The 19,114-nt window shown below is 42.4% G+C and overlaps 1 protein-coding gene across 2 annotated transcripts in view; it reads left to right on the forward strand.

The window, feature by feature from the left end:
• Positions 1 to 19,114, forward strand: part of TENM4 (teneurin transmembrane protein 4) — a 607,238-nt gene that overhangs the window by 506,264 nt on the left and 81,860 nt on the right. For both annotated transcript variants that reach the window (XM_086739706.1, XM_086739707.1), the window contains exons 17-18: positions 671 to 887; positions 14,798 to 14,917. In XM_086739706.1, the coding sequence (XP_086595832.1) occupies positions 671 to 887; positions 14,798 to 14,917 (337 nt within the window). The remainder of the gene's footprint in view (positions 1 to 670; positions 888 to 14,797; positions 14,918 to 19,114) is intronic.

Here is a 19,114-nt window from a genome sequence, read left to right on the forward strand (position 1 = left end):
ATGTGTGTCCACTGATATTATTGTTGTTTTTATTAATTTAGTGGCATGAAAATACAAGATTTATATCCTGAGAGTTTAAGGTCATCTCTTACTCTGTGCCTACGTGGAATAAATGTGACAAAGGTCTAAAAAGACCAAACCTTCCCATCAAAATCTCCCTTCTCATCTATCTAGCCAGAATCTTTAGTGGGTTGCATGTAGAGATCTCTTGTAGCCATGGTAGGTACCATGGGTTTCTTCACTATTTGGTCCTGCTGAAAGCGACCCTGATAGCTTTGGTATGATGGAATGTCCCTGTGATTTCCACAGGGAACAGAACCAATGTACACAAGTAATTTGTATATTGACAGGGAAAAAACCCGTCTTTTGGGGCTCTGGAATTACCTGAGTGACTGAGTAGTAAAATGGCATATCCCAGAATTAACCTTATTTTTTTTAGGCTCTGATCTCATGTGTGTGTGTGCATTTTCATATATTACACACTAGTGCATATTAATGTTACATATTAATGCATATTTGAGGTTCTTATTGGGGCTTTAAGGGAACATGCCTTACTCTATGTAGGTGTAAATTATCTTTTTTCTGTTACGTGCATTGGAAAGAGTTCTTGCACTCTGAAGTCTACAACACTCCTTGTTACCACTCTAACATCTTCCTTACCCTTCTGCAGATGGCCTGGTGGATTGCATGGACCCAGACTGCTGCTTGCAGCCACTCTGCCACGTCAACGCGCTGTGCCTGGGCTCCCCGGACCCCCTGGATATCATCCAGGAGACACAAGCCCCTATCTCCCAGCAGAGCTTACATTCGTTCTACGATCGGATCAAGTTCCTGATTGGCAAAGACAGCACTCATGTCATCCCAGGAGACAATCCCTTTGAAGGAGGGTAAGTGAATTTTGTTTTTCACATCAGTCAGAAGTAAAGCGTGAGCCACTTGGCCAGGGTAAGACATCTGCAAGATGCAGAACATGGAAACTGCCTATGGGGAGTCGATATCTGAAGAATTTTGTGGCTGTTGTAGTTCTACTGATTGTCTCCTCATCTGCAATGTCTTACCAACCAGTAAGACAAGATGCTTCTCTCCCCACGCACACTGGCAGTTGCATCTTTCCTGTCTTCTTTTATTTCAAGGAATGAAAGCCATCCATTCATCAGGGCTCTTCCAGTTCAACTGACTGTCGTTTTCCAGAAGTATCTAGTAAAAACCAATGGCAGACCTTCTTCCATTGACAGAGCCAAAAGAGAGGGAAACTAGAATGATATTCACAATCTATAGTATGACTACTAGAGGCCTTAAAAGAACTGAAGAAATGTTTGCAGTCTAGGGAGGGCGATTAGAGTGATTTCCGATGTAAACAATCAAGTTGAATATAGATTTGTTTTAATCTGAGATGTTCTTTATCACTGCAGTCGTCATCAAGAAACAGGAACTGGCAAAGAAATCTTACACAGTTCACGTCTGGGGCTGCATCTCAGCCATTTGCATAAGTACACGCCTGGCTGTCAGGGGAGGTCATCCCTTCAAAATCACGTACTCATAGCAGGACACCATAATATGTACCCTGGGGTGTCAGATTCTTAGATCATTCAGTGTCTATCCTGAATGTTGCTTTTCAGAAGTGGTGGCCCTGAGCCAGGAGGTGGTTCTCCGCTGAGTTCCACCCAGTCATTAACTGCTTATTTTCAGCTTTCCCACACACAGCAGTGAATAGGTTGACACTGAAGATATATAACCCTTGTGTTTGTGTGAGTGTTTATTTCAGCACTTGCATCTCAGCAGGCCTCCCAGGCCCTCCTGGGTCTGACCTGGTGCTCTTCCATGCAGGGACATTGCCAGCATCCCTTGGGTACCACCCCTCATGCATTGCCATTTCCAGTGGTCTACAGGCTGACCTCAGACACAAACCACTCAGAAGCACACCAGTGTCAGGAAGCTGGCCTGGTGTGATAGTTTCCCTGGTTTCTCTTGCTGCCAAGCCCTTCAGAGGCCAAGAAAGCTGATGAGAGTGATTCAGATTAAGGCCAAACAGTCATTATGTCGCTAAGTGTTGTACTTTGTCAGCGTTCTAAAGACTGCAGATTCTGGATGCTGAACAGTCCTGGCTCTGGACTCAGTGTTAGCACAGTGAATTCTCTGCTGTCGATTTTCCACAGAGGACTCTGGTATCAGGTCCATGTGTGTCTGTTCTGATAGGCAGAGTGTTTAGGTACATGCATGTCTTGTGTTTGGTGAACTTTCCTATATGACTAAAGAACTCTAGAAGTCTTCACACACATATAATAAAAAGATTTTTCTACTGCTCTTTAAAGGCTGCGTGCATTCAGCTGCGCACAGAGGTGGGGAGAAATAATGGCAATTTCTAATCTGTACAGTGAATTTGCATATGGGAGTGCAGCAAAGGACCAGCAGAAAGACTGTGTCATTTAGGGCCACATAAACTCCTACAGAAATTACGAGTGTTTCGTAGATCTGATGATAGATCTCTATGTAGGAAGGAATTGCTTATCATCTGTATACATCCTGCGAAAGAAAGATTCAGGATTCAAAAGGAACACCTGCTAGCAGAGATGTTTATGTGGCGTATAGATTACTAGAGAGAGGAAATGCAAAGATTCAAATCAATAGGAAGGGTTTTAATGATTGCTTTTCATTAACTGCAGTGGAATTAATAAATATGGCTCCTTGCTCCATTCAAGTTACCAGAAAGAATTATACAGAGATAGCGATGATTTATGAGGTTGCCATTCTTAAAATATCAGCGTAGGGTGTGTATCACTAAATATGGTCTATAGATATGTCGCCTCAAGCTGTGGTTGTATTGCATCTCTCAAGTTAAATATCTTGAGTCATCACGAGAGCAGTTGCAAATAACAGTGAAGGACCTCAACAGAAGGTATGTTTTCCCCTGAGACAACAACACAGCTCACAGTTTAGGCTTATTGGTCTGTTGGGTTGCTAAAAATGGTGTTACTCTTTTGAGATGTTAAAAGACATCGTGTGTTCCTGTTGTTAAAGATCCTATAGATCTGGATAAACTCAACCATGGCAAGTGTTTTCTGCTCATTTGACTTTGCTTTGTGGTTTCAGTTGTCTGTTTTCACCACCTAGAAAGCTGGACCTTTACACAGCTGTCTCTTGTCACCCAGGAAATGGCAGCACTTTAGCGGTGGTCGGACAGTGGCTGCTCCGTGGAGAAGCATGGGCTGAGGCCATCTGGGATCCAGTTAGTTTGGGCAAATGAGACTGACTGGATTTCCACATGTGGCTATGCCCTTCCTTCAGTAGCATTCTCACTGTTGAATCTCCTCCAGTTATTTTTGCCACAGATAGGTGATAATCTTATCTCTTATCCGTGGAACTGCTCCGTGCCTCCATGAAGATCACAGCAGCAGCTGGGGGCAAGATGAACCATTTTCATCTCTCCTTCCAGCTGCTGGCTCAATAGCTTGTCCAGCAGGAGGGAGGTCAGGGAATCTTCTTGATCTGATGGAAGACTCTAGCATCCTGCCTTAGGACAACCCTCTTCCTTCCATTGCTGCCGCTGTCATTCATGAAGCCATCTCCTTCTTGCTGTAGATCAGGCCTGTAGATTGCTGGGTATGAGATGTCCTACATCTTTCTGTCCCAGCACTGTCATCCTCAAGGGGCAGGACTGGAGTTGGATCCATGCCACTTGCTGTGAGCAGTCCCCCATAAGCAGGCAACACAGAGGTCATATGGACCTCTGTGTCCTGCATGTCTGATGTCCTGCAGAGACATCTGTGGCACAGGCACACTGATCATTCAGGTCAGGAACCGCAGTCTGATCCTCAGGGCTTTGACAGGTCGCAGCTGGCTGATTATCACCCCTGGGGGAACCACAGCACATTTGCACTCCTGTACGGCCCATGCGGAAGTGGCAGCTGTGTGAAAGAGATGACTGAATATCTATGCAATATGTTTCTTGGGCTTCAGAAACACAACTTAGCTACCCTTTAGAGAGAACAGCAGCACAGATCACCTAATGGATACAAATAAATGAATGCTTCATGACAGCTAGCCTTTGAGTGAATTTATTATTGAATTACACTCAGCTTTTTAAGAACAAGCTGAGCTGACAAGCTCTCTCATGACTGCAGAAGAAAAAGAAAGACAATGATAAATTACCCTGATGGATAAAGGTAAAGACCTTGTCTCCTCCAAAATACCAGCAATTATATATTATTCATGTTTGGGAAGAAAAAATAATCATTGCCCGTATTGAAATGAGTGTTTATGATGATAAAGCAAGTAGCTAAATTAAATTCTGAATGCACAGAATGTCTTTTCACATCATTTTGATGAACAGATAACAAGTACTCTTCTGCTACTTGATCGTTTTTGTATTGATTTTGAAACCACTTACTCTTGCTGTTTGCTTTGTATTTTTAAGCCATTCTTAGTTGTCCATCACCATAAGGAGCGGCACAAGATGCAGTGGTGTTGAGTTGTTGGCTTTCAAGTAGGATACCTGATATATTTGTTCTCTCTTGAGGGACAGTGTCAGAAAATTGCAAGAATAGGCTGCAGTCCTGATCTACGGAGTCTAACATTAAATGTTGGCGTAGGATTAAAATACCTCAGAAAACTATGTGCAGAATTGGCATTTTTTGTAAAGAATATTTGAAAAGAAATCAAGTTATTTTTAAGTAGGTGTGTTTTATACTTCTTTTTTTTGGGGGGACAGGTTGTATGTATCTACTTGCTATTAACCCATCCCAATTACATGGGCAGCTGGAAATAACCAGGCTGTATGACGTACCTTACTGATCCAGCTGCGGCGGGTTACACAAGCACTGTTAAATGCTGAGATAGACAGGTACGCTATCAATGCGTGTGTGCACTATTTTACTGTAAATAAGTGGATGGTTTTTATTGTCAGAGTTAAACTGCATCGATCCCAAGCCCTATCAAAACCAAAATTGTGAGTATTGATCATGGCCAAAGAACAAGTGAGAACACAGGGGAAGATCAAAATGGCTTTCAAAATGGTTCATTAGCCCCTCTGGCTCAGTTCTGAGTGATTTTTAACACTATGATGATACCATAATGTCCTTGAAGGAAGACGTTCAAAACATCTCTTTTCACTCATTTCTTCCCACATCTGGAGGGCTGCAGGTTCACCCCAGCAGTTCTTCCCTCACAGGGAAACCACAGTGCTCTGTCTTTTCTGTACTTTCCCCTCAAGAAAAGTGTGATTTTGATACAGCAAAGTAAGAAATGCTTCTTTTCTTGCCAAAGACAAAGTTAGAAGTAAAAAAAAACCTCCAACTCACTCAGGTGTGCCTTTCTGCTGATGATTTCTCCCAAGTTGACTGGTCCAGCCCATGGCTCTGGCCCAGCTCCAGCAGGATGCGGCTCTGCTGGGCTGGCAACGAAATGTGCAGGTCAGATGCACCCACTGCACTGCAGGCACCCCGGAGGTGATGCAGGAGGTTGTGGAGCACAGCAGGTCCACAGGTTAGGACACCTTGGAGAGATAAGCACCACATCTGTTTACGGCTGTGTCATAGATATTAGACGCCATCCAGTGTTCCTGATCGTGAGCACTCATGGCACGGCATGGTACCTTCATTGCTGGGAACAGGGTCATATTTTTCCATATTTTAAACCAAGCTAACACAACACCTCTTCAAACCCTTGCCTTCCCACCATTACTGTCTTCCAAAGGCATCATTCTGCTTTTGTTGCTTTCTACTTAAATGAACTGCTCACTACAAGTCATAACTTTTTGAAATATAGGAGAATAACGAGGAATTTTCAAAGGCTTAGTGTCTTTTATCTTGGTAATTATTCCTTTTAAGCACAGGACAGAATACTTTTAAAACTTACCTTTTCAATGTAGAGGGCGTATACATATATATATTTTCAATGTTTGTCTTTTTATTTTAAATTATGTGGTGTGGCATTATTTCAGCTTAAAGTGATACTGAGTTGAGCATGGCATTATTTCCATATAATAAACGAATGCAACATATGCAGCTACTTACTTCCACTTTGTGGAATTTGTACGTGCCAGACTCTGTGAAAGTAAAGTTCCTGTCTATTTTTATGTTTTTTTTCTATAACATAATGTAATCATAATGTAATTATCTTCCCCTTTCACAAGCGGCAGTAGAAGGAAGTCCTGTGTACAGTCATTAGAGAAACTGGGGTGCAGATTTTAACAAATATTAAAAAACATTGGATATTTATTACCAAGAACAAACTCTTGAGTAGGACCTTCCTAGTGTGATTTCGGCATGCTTCCAGGATTGGGCAAGGCAGCTGATGTAAACGCTGTGCCACCCTGTACACGGGATTAAAAGGTCTCAGGCGATACCTGTGTACCTACGAGCTCTTGGAGTGTGAAGAAAGCAAAATCCAAGCCTTCAAAACTCCCAAGCAGAAAAACAAGACTCCTAATGAGTTTAGCACCTCCCAGATTATGCAGGTGCTGACGTGCACATTAGGTTTTCAGAGTTGAAATTAGGGTGTAGATGCTGTTGCCTTCTCTTGGATCTGGCACGTAGATATTTGATTAATATTTATTCAAAATTCAACGTACATTCCTCTGGAAAAAAACACCAGCCCATATGCCCATTATTTTACATTAATCATTGATGGAAGTGTTTGGTGTGGTATCTGTGAGCTGAGTCAGTAGCTCCATTCAATAGAATAACATCACTAGAAACTGCATATCCTGTTCAACTGAGAGATTTTATTAGTTCAATACTGCATAAGGGTGCTTCAAATTAAATACCAACTCACTTGTAATGGTTCTTGTGTGGGACTCCGGCATGTTCCTTCTGCAAAATCTGGAGCTTTCTGCCCTAAGCCCTCTGTTGCCTCCCCTCAGGAAGACTCAGGAAGAGTTTGTCCTTTGACTGGGACATTTACTTGCTAAATTGGTTAAAACCTCCTACATAAAAAAAAAATAAAAGCAGTTTTAAAATCCCAATCACAAAATCTTATATATTTTATTGAACCACTATTTTTCCTAATTCCTTGGGATCATTACAAAGCTACCAGACAGTTTATATGTAGTTAAAGAACTTCCCTCATGATCATCAGAAAGAGAGCTCATTTTGTAATTAACCTGAAAAGAATGTATTTTTTTCTTCTGTCCTGCTCGGTTTTCCTATCATGATGCCTTAAATTCAATGGAAAGAATTGCTTTTATTTTGGATCTTCTGCAGCTGAATATGTGGCCATAGCTTACAAAATAAATACCAGAAGTAAAATACTATAGTAGTACAGAACTGGTAAGTTCTGCAGACATTTTTTGTGAAAACTTGACATGAATACATTACTCATCTCTGAAAGTTATTGCACCATAAAGTCTTTACCTCTCGTAGAAATAATGGTTATAGGATCACTTCTTAAAAATTATGAAATGAGTGTAATTCAGTATTACGTGGGAAAATTGTCTTGCAGCTTACAAGCTACTGAACACTCGACTTGGATTTTACAGACTGAAAAAAATAAGAGTGTGATTCTGTTTCTCTGAGATCTCATGCAAAGCGAGAGAGTGTTTCTTTACTTGCAGTGGAGTACATGAAAGAATCATCACCTTTTAAAGCATTTCTTAGTCAACCACATTGTGAATAAAAGGATTTTTCACTGAAACTTTGCAGTTCAGCACAGCCCAGATTTCTTATGCGTTGCATATCCTGTGAAACTGTGTTCTAAAATACTTTCACTTAAATGTTAGAGCTGGAGGCAGTTTTATAATTTCAGAGATCAGCATGAGTATCTTTTCCTCTTTATTTCCTATTTGCTAAGCAGCCTTCCTCTATCTCTTATCCTCCCACCTTCCTGTTATAGCTCAGCTGAGAAATCTTGGGATGCAAAAATAGTGAGTCAATGAGGCATAGAGACCCAAAATATTTTGGATGGTGGAACTGGTGTCTCTTTCCAACAGTGGCCAGATTGCTTGGCAGATCAGAAAGGAAGATTGTGCTTTCGTAAAGCGAAAAAGGGCACGTATTGAGTAGGTGAATGAGGTTCAAATCTTGGAGAAGTTTTCAGTGCAGTAAGGGCCTCAGTCTTTCAGGAATGGAGCCAGCAGGGAATTGTTTTCAGAGCAATGATCATTCATTCATGAGTTTTCTAGAAGTGGTAGGTGGTCCTCAAAATATATTGCATTTTGTTACTAAACCGTGAAGCAATAAAAATATCTTATTTTCCTTTTGGAGGAGCTACAACTAGCAGTCACTAATATTGCCAAAAAAAAGATAATGCCAAAGCAGATTTTTGAGAACTATCAGTTTGTAAGTGTTTATGGAGCAGAACGGAGTCAGATGCATGCGTTGGGGAGCTTGAGAAACTGGACATCAGCTGATTACAACACCAAGCCCCGTCGTGGATAATAAAAATATCAGATGAAGAAGACTCACTGTTTTGATACTGTGAAGTTAGACCAGATCTAAAGAGACAACAAGACATCTACAAGTGTTACTGTAAATCTTGATTAATAAGCATTTTCCCCTTGGACTTCAAATACAAATTTCATTAGCCACATCTGAGCATTTTGTTGCATTTTCCTCTGTCCTTCTTCAGACAATTTAAGTCATGGGTTTCATTGAAGCATTTCATTCAGTTGGCTTTACTGTGTGTTTTGTAGAATATCTACAACACTGCAGAAGGCTTCTTGAAAAAGGTTACCAGCTAAGGACCATATGCGCATAAAGAATCATCAGCATCTCCTGACCCTTCAGTGATGGGACCTCATAAATAGCTTCATTGAGTAGGTTAAACAAACAGAGCAGATACTGTTTTCACTGCAAAGAACTTAAAATTGACTTTCTTTTATTGAGCCTGGTCAGAGCTCTTACACACTTTGCTCTTCATCACCCACTCTTTTTCTCCTGGGTCTGCCACTCCATCAGCTACTCAGAAAGTTGAGTGACAGGATCTGTTGCAAACCATGTCTGTCAGTGCCACTTTAGCAAGTCCCCATCTGGGAATTGGTTGAATGCATTTAGTCCCTTTGTCAGATTGACACTGGCATTCTGGTGCTCCCCTTATTGGTGAACTTCTCAGCTGAGCCTAATTAACAATTTAGAATCAGAGAATCACAGAATGGTTTGGGTTGGAAGGGTCCTTTAAAGCCCATCCAGTCCAACCTCCCTGCCAGGAGCAGGGACATCTCCAACCAGATCAGGTTGCTCAGAGCCCCGGCCAACCTGGCCTGGAATGTTTCCAGGGATGGGGCATCCATCACCTCTCTGGGCAAGCCGGGACAGTGCTCTACAACCCTCAGTGTAAAAATGTCTTCCTTATATCTAGCCTAAATGTACCCTGTTTTAGTTTAAAAACATTAATCCTTCTCTTATCACAACAGACCCTGCTAAATCCAGCTGGATTTGTATCCCAGCTGCCCAAAATGTGCCAAATCCTTTCAGAAACTCACTTGTGCTATCCATGTGGTGCGGGAGTCTTTCCAGATAACTACTCTTTAATTTTCATTTTTTTCATGTAAGTGTGCCTTTCTTGTTTAACAAGGAACCCTTCAGCAGGATCTATTCCATTCTTTTCCTGACTTTAAGTCCTTAATTCAGACGGCAGCTAAGATCAGTAGGTAGGTTTCAAGTTCCTACAGCTAAACTGAACTGAAGAAGCCAGACAGGGATTGACTCATTTTAAGGAAAGACTATCAGGAGGTTTTTTTTTCTGCACAGTTCAGAGGCAAGTGGGCAGGGCTTTTTTTCAGACAGCTTTTGAGGGAAATACTGCCACAAGCAATCAACTTGAAGGTTTGTATGTTCTGTTGTTTCCTTTTCTTCTTTTGTCCTTCATCTGTCAGCTCAGGCATTTTCATCGTGTCCAGGTATTTGACCATGATGCGCTTAGCTTTTACTTGGCATTCTACCAATTTTCCTTTCTATCCACGTACTACGCTGCCCTGAGGTTGTTTAACGTGAGACAGGTGCATTCAACCCAAAATGGACACCTCCTGTATTATCAAGCAAATAGGTCACAGCAGCTGAAGCCATGAGATTGTGTTTGTATTTATAGGCACTTATCAGCGCGGTGTCTGAGCATGCCACAGATGAAGTGCCACGAGAATGTAAAAATCCATATGCAAGGGATTAGCAGATTACTACAGTTATCCCTCTAATGTCTCTGTAATGGCGGGAGGAACTCTTCAGCAGGGCTTGTTGTGACAGGACAAGGGGTCATGGTTTCGAAATAGAGGGAGGTAGATTTAGGTAAGATATTAGGAAAAAATTTTTTACACTGAGGGTGGTGGAACAATGGCCCAGGTTGCCCAGAGAGGCGGTGGATGCCCCATCCCTGGAAACGTTCAAGGCCAGGTTGGCCGGGGCTCTGAGCAACCTGATCTGGTTGGAGATGTCCCTGCTCGTTGCAGGGGGGTTGGACTGGGTGGGCTTTAAAGGTCCCTTCCAACCCAAATCATTCTGTGATTCTGTGATTCTATGACTGTTACTTTGCAGGTGGAGTACAAAGCCACATACAGACTTGCTGACATGACCAGCATCACACAGAAAGTCTGTAGCAGAGGAAGAAATAGAACTGAGATCACCTAACTTCACTAATAACTCTCTTCCCAACAAGCAATAACTTTCTAGATTTTCGCTTCATGCTGCTGTGGTGAATTTTCATCCAGAGCAGAACAATAAATCCCCAGCATGTCTACACCAATAAAATATGGAAGTGGTAAATAAGATCAAAGAGATGAAGAGATTTATAGTGGCAAATTAAAATATTTATTATGAATAACTTACCTGAAGATGGATAAGCAGTCATGATAGCCATCTCTACACATCTGAAAACTTTAAAGGAGAAGGCAAAATGAGTTACAGAGGAACTACTTTGAGGAGCTGCAGAAATTCATTGGGATGATATTTCCCGTGGCTCTTCTCCTCAGCCAAAGAAAGAATATAATTTTTTTGTTGCAGCAAAAGGGAGTTTAGGATGCATGGAATTTTGTTTTCCCAATGAAAAATGTTTTGCAAAAGCAGTATTTTTGTCTATTTCCCAGTGCCAAGCACAGTGTCAGCAGAAGCCATCTATGAATAAGAAGTGCTGCAAGGGCCGATGTCTAAGTTATGAGACGTTGGATCATAGTCAGTGTTAAAGACAAATCTTTAATGTACTCCCATAACGTGAGATGGCTTTTGGGGGAATTTACTTTTCTGGCTTCTGTTCTAAAACTGATTTTGTTTGCTTGGATTTTTTTTGACAGCCTGTCAAAGTTTCTTTATATCTGAGCAATGGGAAAGTAAAGGCATCGGTGCACCCGTCTGTTTTGCCACTGTGGCCCACATCTCACCAGGAAGACTTAATTTAATTTTCTAGGGAATAAAGAATGACTTCACAAAGTGGTGGTGTAAAACTATCTGATGCACCGTCTGACATTCTAGATAGCATTTTAACAAGGATTTGGTCTTTCAGGGAAGTTTTTATGGACAAATTGAAAAAAAAAAAAGAAAGAAAGGACAAGTCTCATTAAAAAAGAAGGAAAAGAGCAAACTGCTGGTCATTGTAAAAAAAGAATCCATACAGCCTAATGTAAAAGTAATAAAGGAAACAAACAAGCAAAAGCCAGAAAATAGAGACAAAAGGTGGAATCTGTTAATAATTCAGTGGGAAGATGAGGCTGCAGCTACGAGAAATTCAGTTTTGTTCAGCTGCAGAAAACACTCTGAACTGGCAGGCCTAGACTGGTGGAATAAACCTCTTCTATTAACATGGGAGATAATTTTATGTAAATATACTGGGAGACCTTCTAGCGGTGCTGAGCGTCTTAGCAGTACCACTTAACTTGTTTGTAGTGTAATTGCATTTAGACCAAGGTCTTCTGAAGGAAATGGCTGGCTAAATTAGCATTAACCATGTTCCTGGGGGGCTCGGTGCATTGTGGGTAGTCGATCTTGCCTCCAGAAAGGACACGTTGACGCTAGAGAAGCCACCTGCTTCCAACATACTGTGTTCACTCTTTTTCCCAAGCGGGGCAAATTTTGTCACCCAGGGAAGGAGAAGCTTTGAGACTCTAATCGGTCAGAGTCCGGGCTTTGGTTTTCTTCCAGTTTCCATCCATCCTGCTTTTAACTGAATTCAGATTTGTGCGTGTTGCTCCAGCTTCTTTATATCACTGTGGTTTGGGAAAGATGTCCCCTTTGTGGGAACATCTTTCCTTCTGGCATGTAAATAAAGCTATTGTTATAGTCCTCGGGAGGGTGGGGGATGCAGCTGGCCTTGCTGACAAGCTGCTTCTCTGAGAAGAGATGCCAGCATCATCTGAGTTAGCGAGCACATAGAAGTGCTAACAGAATTGGAGCGCAGTCCTGCAAAGCGTCGTCCAGAATGGGAACTGAGTCTCTTCCTGCGAGGTGGGAGGTCAAATGCATTTGTTACAGCTGCCAAGGCGAGAGGAAGCGCTTTGTCCATGTTATGCTGGTGCTTGTTATGGAAAAAATAGTTGTCAGTGATATGTAATGGCCCAGATGCTTGCTGATGTGAAGCCAGTGTGCTTGTGATATTACTTAGAAGTTCGCAACTGCTTGGACATGTGTTTTGTGTAGGACAGCAGGAGAGACATCTGCAGCATGTTGTATTTTTTCCTTCGGTTGCTTTTAACTCTTGGAAGGAGGAAACAACAGGTGGAAGTGTTCTTTTTGGGTTCATATAAAAATGTATGATCTTGTCTTGCAAGTATTTTAAAACATTCATAGTCCCAGTGTTCATTTGAATATGCTGTCCGTAGTTCGAGTACTGAGTCCCTTCTGTCCTGCTGCAAGAAGGTCTTAGTGTTCAACCAACAGTCTGTAGAGATTCCTTACCTTTCACAACACGTGCGGCCATTTGATGAGAAGCTGAGAGAAGACATTTTCAAACCCTCCCTCAAGTCTCTCTAAAGGATGGGAAAGGAGATGGGGCAGGGTGGAGGGGATCGTGGAAAAATCTGGGAAGAGATGGCCTCGCTTTTGCTCTTAGGTCAAATAAGTGATTAGACATACTCACTTTGTGCAAAAATTGCACTGTGGTTAGTGACCTGTTGACTTCAGCGGGGTTATTCCAAGCACTGATGTTTTTCCAAGCATATTCCATGGCATCGTGATCCTTTGAGTTCTGTTTTGCCTGCCTGTTAGAGAGTGACACATGTATTATTGTATTGGAGTATTATTTTGAATTTGTTGTATATGGGAATCTTAGAGCCTTAAATGAGAGAAGCAAGAGAAGTATGAAGGATATGATTAGGTCCAAACTGGGCTCAAGTCTTTTCCTACACAGTTCCTAACAGGTCGGTGATGATATATCAGAGAAGACTCAATGACAGAAAAATCATTCCCATTATTTCATTTTCCTGTGGTCTGTTCCAAAATTTTATAGGAATCCAGTCACCTTTTATATTGCCAACATATTCTGGTAACGCTTCAAGAACTTCTGTTAGTGCCGGAGCTCTTCATTTAAATCAGTAAGAGTTTTGTTAAAGACTCCCTGACAAATACTCTGCTTTCTGTACTGTAGAATACACAACTAGTGCAGCCCTTATTAAACAGAAATTATACTTTATCTCCTTTATTATACAATAACACATTTTTAGGTGGACTGTAAGCAAATAATTTGCTCTTTCCCTGGTGATCCATGTTTATGAAATCATCTTTACAAAACATTGCAGATACCATCCTTCGTCTCAGTGAACCAGTAAAGCGCCATTTCTCAGTTGGAGCGTGTAGACAGCAAGTGCAGCTGGGATGATTTACTCTAGCTGAGGTCTGGTCCTGCACCTGGAGAAACATTGGCTTTCAATCTCTGCTCTCCAGCAGGACAGCAGTTAGGAAAATCACTCACTGGGTCACGCTAGCACACTGACACCACAATTTGCTGTTGCTGCTCAGAAAAATAGTTACCTTCAGCCAAAAATTGGGTTCAGACACTCTCACAGACATGTGATGCTTTGTCTTTTTAGGAAGCCTCTAAGGTAGAGGCGTAGTAATGACTTAGAGCTCTGGAAACAGACTTTGGAGTAAGAACCTAGAAAATCTGTCTTTGGCTTTACTGCAGATTTTCTGACTGACCTTGGACAACTGAAAATCACTCTGTGCTTTATTTCCTCTCTCTGTAAAATACCTCTCTTGCAGTATTAATCAATGTTTGTAAAGATCCTTGAAATCCTTAGATAAAAGAGCACATTACAGAGCATAGAGTAATTGGAATAGATGTAGCCTATAAAATAGTGCAATCTACCAAACTTGGAAAGAAAAGATGGGAAGAAAAAGCCCGTCCTGTTCGCATGCTCGGTTCCCCAAGCAATTTGTAGAGAACCTATCTGAACCTAGCAAATTATCTGTCATGGTTTTCCCAAGCGTGGCAGAAATGAGCCGTCAAGGCTCGGTCAGGGTGCTGCTGTGGCTTTTGTGCCTTAAATATGTCCATGCAGTGCTTGATAGGTTTCTGTTCTCTCTGATTCTAAAATGTGCTTTGCCCTTAATTTGGGCAATATTGTCAAGACGCTGTGAAACTTGGTCATAGCAAATTCCAATGTGATGCTGCGAACCCTACAGAAGTCCGTAGTTAATGAAGTACTTACTTTTCAAGAGCAGGACAAAGGCAAACCTCATTTTAGGTACTGAATGTTCTTACATAACTCTTGAGAAAGTCTTCAACAGCAGCATCCCACCATCAAGGCACCATATAGCCCCCAGCTTTCCAGGACATAAGGGGCTGGTCTTTCTAATCCATAGTATTCCCAGCCACAGCAGTAGAGGAAAAAACCCAGAATTTGTCAAAAGCTTACTATTTCTTATCATTTTTCTCTTTCTTGCAGACACGCATGTGTGATTCGAGGCCAGGTGATGACGGCAGATGGGACCCCTCTAGTTGGAGTGAACATCAGCTTTGTCAACAATCCTCTTTTTGGATACACAATCAGCAGACAGGATGGCAGGTGGGATGTCTTTATAGGATTTACAGTGTTCAAGCAGCAGTTACAGCATTATTACCATCAACACTAAAAAGAAAGTCTTTCCAAGAGCACGTTTATTGTTGATGCGTTTTGAAGATGTTGATGCATTATTGTTAGTCATTATGGGGCTACATCTGGTTGATGACTGGTCACCAGCGGTGTTCCTCAAGGTTCAATTCTAGGGGCAGTCCTGTTCGATATATTTATCAACGATCTGGATGCAGAAGTTGAATGCACCATTAGCAAGTTTGCTGATGATACCAAACAGGGAGGTGCTGTTGGCTCTTGAGGGACAAGAGGCCTCGCAGCAGGATCTAGATAGATTGGAGAGTTGGGCTATGATTAATGGGATGAAATTTAACAAGTCGAAATGTCAGATTCTGCACCTAGGATGGAGTAATGCCAGGCACAAGTATAAATTGGGAGAGGAGTGGCTGGAGAGCAGCCCTGCAGAAAGGGATCTGGAGGTGCTGGTTGACAGCAGGCTCAACAGGAATGACCAGGGTGTCCTGGCAGCCAAGAGGGCAAACCACATCTTGGGTGCATCAAATAGCATAACCAGCCATTCAAAAGAGATTAATATCCCACTGTCGGCAGTGTTGGTGCAGCCTCACCTCGAGTACTGCATGCAGTTCTGGCCTTCACCATTTAAGAAGGATGTGAAGGTCTTTGAATGTGACCAGAGGAGGGCAACAAAGCTGGTGAAAGGGCTGGAAGGCATGTCCTGTGAGGAGTGGCTAAGGACTTTGGGCTTGTCTAGTTTGGAGAAGGAGGCTGAGGTACGACCTCATTGCTCTTTACAGCTTCCTGAGCAGGGGACATGGAGAGTGAGGTGCTGAGCTCTTGTCCCTGGTATCCAGTGACAGGACACATGGGAATGGTTCAAAGCTGAGCCAGGAGGGATTTAGACTGGACTTCAGGAAGCATTTCTTTACCAAGAGGGTGGTCAAACACTGGAACAGGCTTCCTAGAGAGGTGGTCAATGTCCCAAGCCTGTCAGTGTTCAAGAGGCCCTTAACAATGGGGCAATGCCCTTACAATGGGGCAATGCCCTTAACCATATGTTTTAATTTGGTCAGCTCTGAATTGGTCAGGCAATTGGACTAGATGATTATCACTGGACCCTTCCAACTGAAATAGTCTAGTCTAGTCTACTCTATTCTATTCTAATTTTTATTATTTATTATTAACTTTGTGATATCACCTAGAATCTTTAGCCAACAATTGGGCAATGTAGTGCCCATGCACATAAAGAAAAGATGTCTCCTGCTCCCAACAGCTCTATTCATGCTAATTCATGTTGAAATGATTAGGAAGGAGTCATTAAGATTACTGTTGTGTTAGAGGGAAGTGCTTAAAATCTGAGCAATCACACTTAAACAAAACAAAAGCATTGCAAATTGAGAAAGTCTTTCATCTTATCTTTTGTCTGTCCGTGCTAATTGGCTCCCTTTCTTCTAAGAACAAAAATGAAACATAAGGGATTCCAGCTGCAAATGCTCTGTGTATTGAGTCCTAACCACTAGCACTTGGGAGAGGATTTACAGATTTTAGCACCTCTCCGATCCACGACTTTCATTAAAGGTTTGACTTGGCCAGAGGACCTGATGGAATTACTATGAAAGAGAGGAACATGTGCTAGCAACATGTGCTTAATGCCACCTTGTTGATACTCAAGAGGGTTTGAACCACCAACCATGGGCTGCACCACGGGCTGCAGGGGAATCTCTGCCCAGAGCAGCATTATTGCTCCCCCTCCTTCTTCACTGACCTTGGCGTCTGCAGCCGTTCCTCTCACAAGAAATTGTTCACAACTGGCTCAGGCGGACACCTCTCAGGGTCTCTTCACATCTCATCTCCTCTCCGCTTCCTGCAGCCAGGCCGGGCTGAGTTGGGCCCAGTCGGCCGCCCGGTGGGAGGCCAGAGGGTGAGGGCCGCAAGGCCCACGAGGCTCACGCCTCCCCCTCTCTGCCTCCATTCAGCTGCTTCTCGTTTTCTCTCTTTTTTTTTCTGTTTTCCCCTTCTTAAATACGTTGTCGCAGAGGCGTTATCACGGGACATTCTGCTACCAATTGGCTCGGCCTTGGCAAGCAGCAGGTCCGCCCTAGACCCAGTCGAGTCCACTGGACAAAGGGGAAACTTCTAGCAGGTTCTTACAGAAGCTGCCACCATAACCTCCCGTCACTAAACGAAACCAACACGTGTGTGTAATCTTTCGTTTAGACTATAAGTACTTTGAGGAAGGGGCCACCTCTTTGCTTTGCAATTGCACTGTACCTAGCACAGAGGCCCTTGGCTGAAACTGCTCGTCTAGGCAGCAAACACACCCGTGAGCTAAACGGGACCAGCGCATGGAGGTAAGCGCTGCTATCCGTTCTCTAGACCTTTGCAATTTTTCAGTAAGTATTTCTTTCCACTTCTTAGGCAGTGGAAGGGAACTCCCCCCTTCTATAAGCCTTCTTCTCTGGCAGTTCATGCCAGCGATGTTCCTTTCACACCATGTGCTTCCCAACCTCCAGCTGAGCAGGGTAGCCAGGGCAGAAAGCAATGCAGCTGGACCATCAGTATGCTCCACCAATCTTCAGTGGACTGCTGGTTCCTCAGGGCTGGCTGCCAGCCTCCAGAAGTTAAATTAGTTTCAAGGAGCTCAGTGCTGCAGCTTGCTGACTCAGCCCCTGACAGATACTCAGCTCCAAATGATAAAAATGACAGAGATCCGCTGCCTCAGACAAGGGAATCGGTGACCAAGTGGGATTCATCCTGACACTGGGATTTCTGTCAGCAGCTGCTGGTGGCCAGTCTAACCCCAGACTGGTTGATATCAGCTCTTCTGATTTCACTTTCTTCACCTTCCCCTCAAATCAATCCACTTCTGCAGTCTGCTCCTGCACAAACCCTGTGCAGGTCTGGTGCACGACTGATATTCAATATATTGTCCAGTTGCAGTGCTGAGTCTCTTGAATCATAAAAACACCTCCCAAAATTGTCTGAGGCATACATGCAGGTATTTTCTCAAAAGCAGTGCATTTGTGTACTCTGGAGGTAATAAATGGACAAGTGAAAGACTTTTTCTTAAAGAAACCAGAATCAAGCAACTTCCTCAGTGGTGAGGTCTTCTAAAAATTACCCTGAAGTATTTAAGAGTATTCAGACTAAAATTGTCAGGGCGTAAAATGATGTCAGACATCCCTTATTTGTAATCCCAGTCTTGCTGCTGATTTAGCGGGAAGCATTAGATGCATTTCTTAACCTTCCTAGGCTAACCAACCAGCCTGTGAAAGGAAGATAACATTTACTTGCCTTCCTTACTGGTTTTTATAGCATCTCTTAAATACTATGTGTAAAGCACTTTCAAAATCACATAAAGAATTATTGCTATTACAATTTCTATTCTGTGTTTCAATGGTTTTCAGTCATTTCCTGAACAGAGCTTGACTGTCTTCTCATCAGCTTTTTCACAGTGCAGTTTTCATGTGATTGAGTTACTTTCTTTTAAGAAGCTGGTGCTCTTAAGCAAGAAGTAGCTTCTCCTGAACTGCAGTAGCACACTGCATGCGTTCCCAGTCCATGCACAAGGTCATCTGGACCGTCTTCGGTCTCATTCCAGTTTGGAGGAGGAATAGGAGCACACATGCAAGCAGTTACCTTCTTCCAGGGGTTATGAGACAACTGCATGGAACTCACTGGCTTTATTATTTGTGAATACACCACAGGAATGTCTGTTATTGAAAATGTACGTTGAGTTACCGTAAATTGATTTAGCAAATCCGTTTACTGATCATGGAACAATAAATGTGTTTTTAAAGTAAGGGAGCTTAAAGACAGAATTGCATCACTTCAGCTAGATTTGTTCCTAAGCTGATTTTGTTGCTTCAGGTTTGATTTGGGGGGTAATTTTTTGTTGACATGACCAAGTTTCAAAATAAGTAGCATAAGTAAAATTTTCATTTTAAAATTACAATGAACTGAATTTTTCACTGCTATAAGTAGGTCCACTGTATTCCAGGTCTCTGCAAGCAGATTTCGTTATACGGTACTGAGATACAGCCTCTAATAATGAAATCCTGATCCTATTTAAGTCACAGTACTTAGTCTGAGCAAAACTTTGATAACTTCAAAGCTTGCATGTGTTTTTAGCCTAATTATTGGGACACAGACTTTTTTCAGACAACAGGGCAT

This window comes from Chlamydotis macqueenii, chromosome 1 (genome assembly GCF_036417535.1).
Source record: "Chlamydotis macqueenii isolate bChlMac1 chromosome 1, bChlMac1.mat, whole genome shotgun sequence".
NCBI lineage: Eukaryota > Metazoa > Chordata > Aves > Otidiformes > Otididae > Chlamydotis > Chlamydotis macqueenii.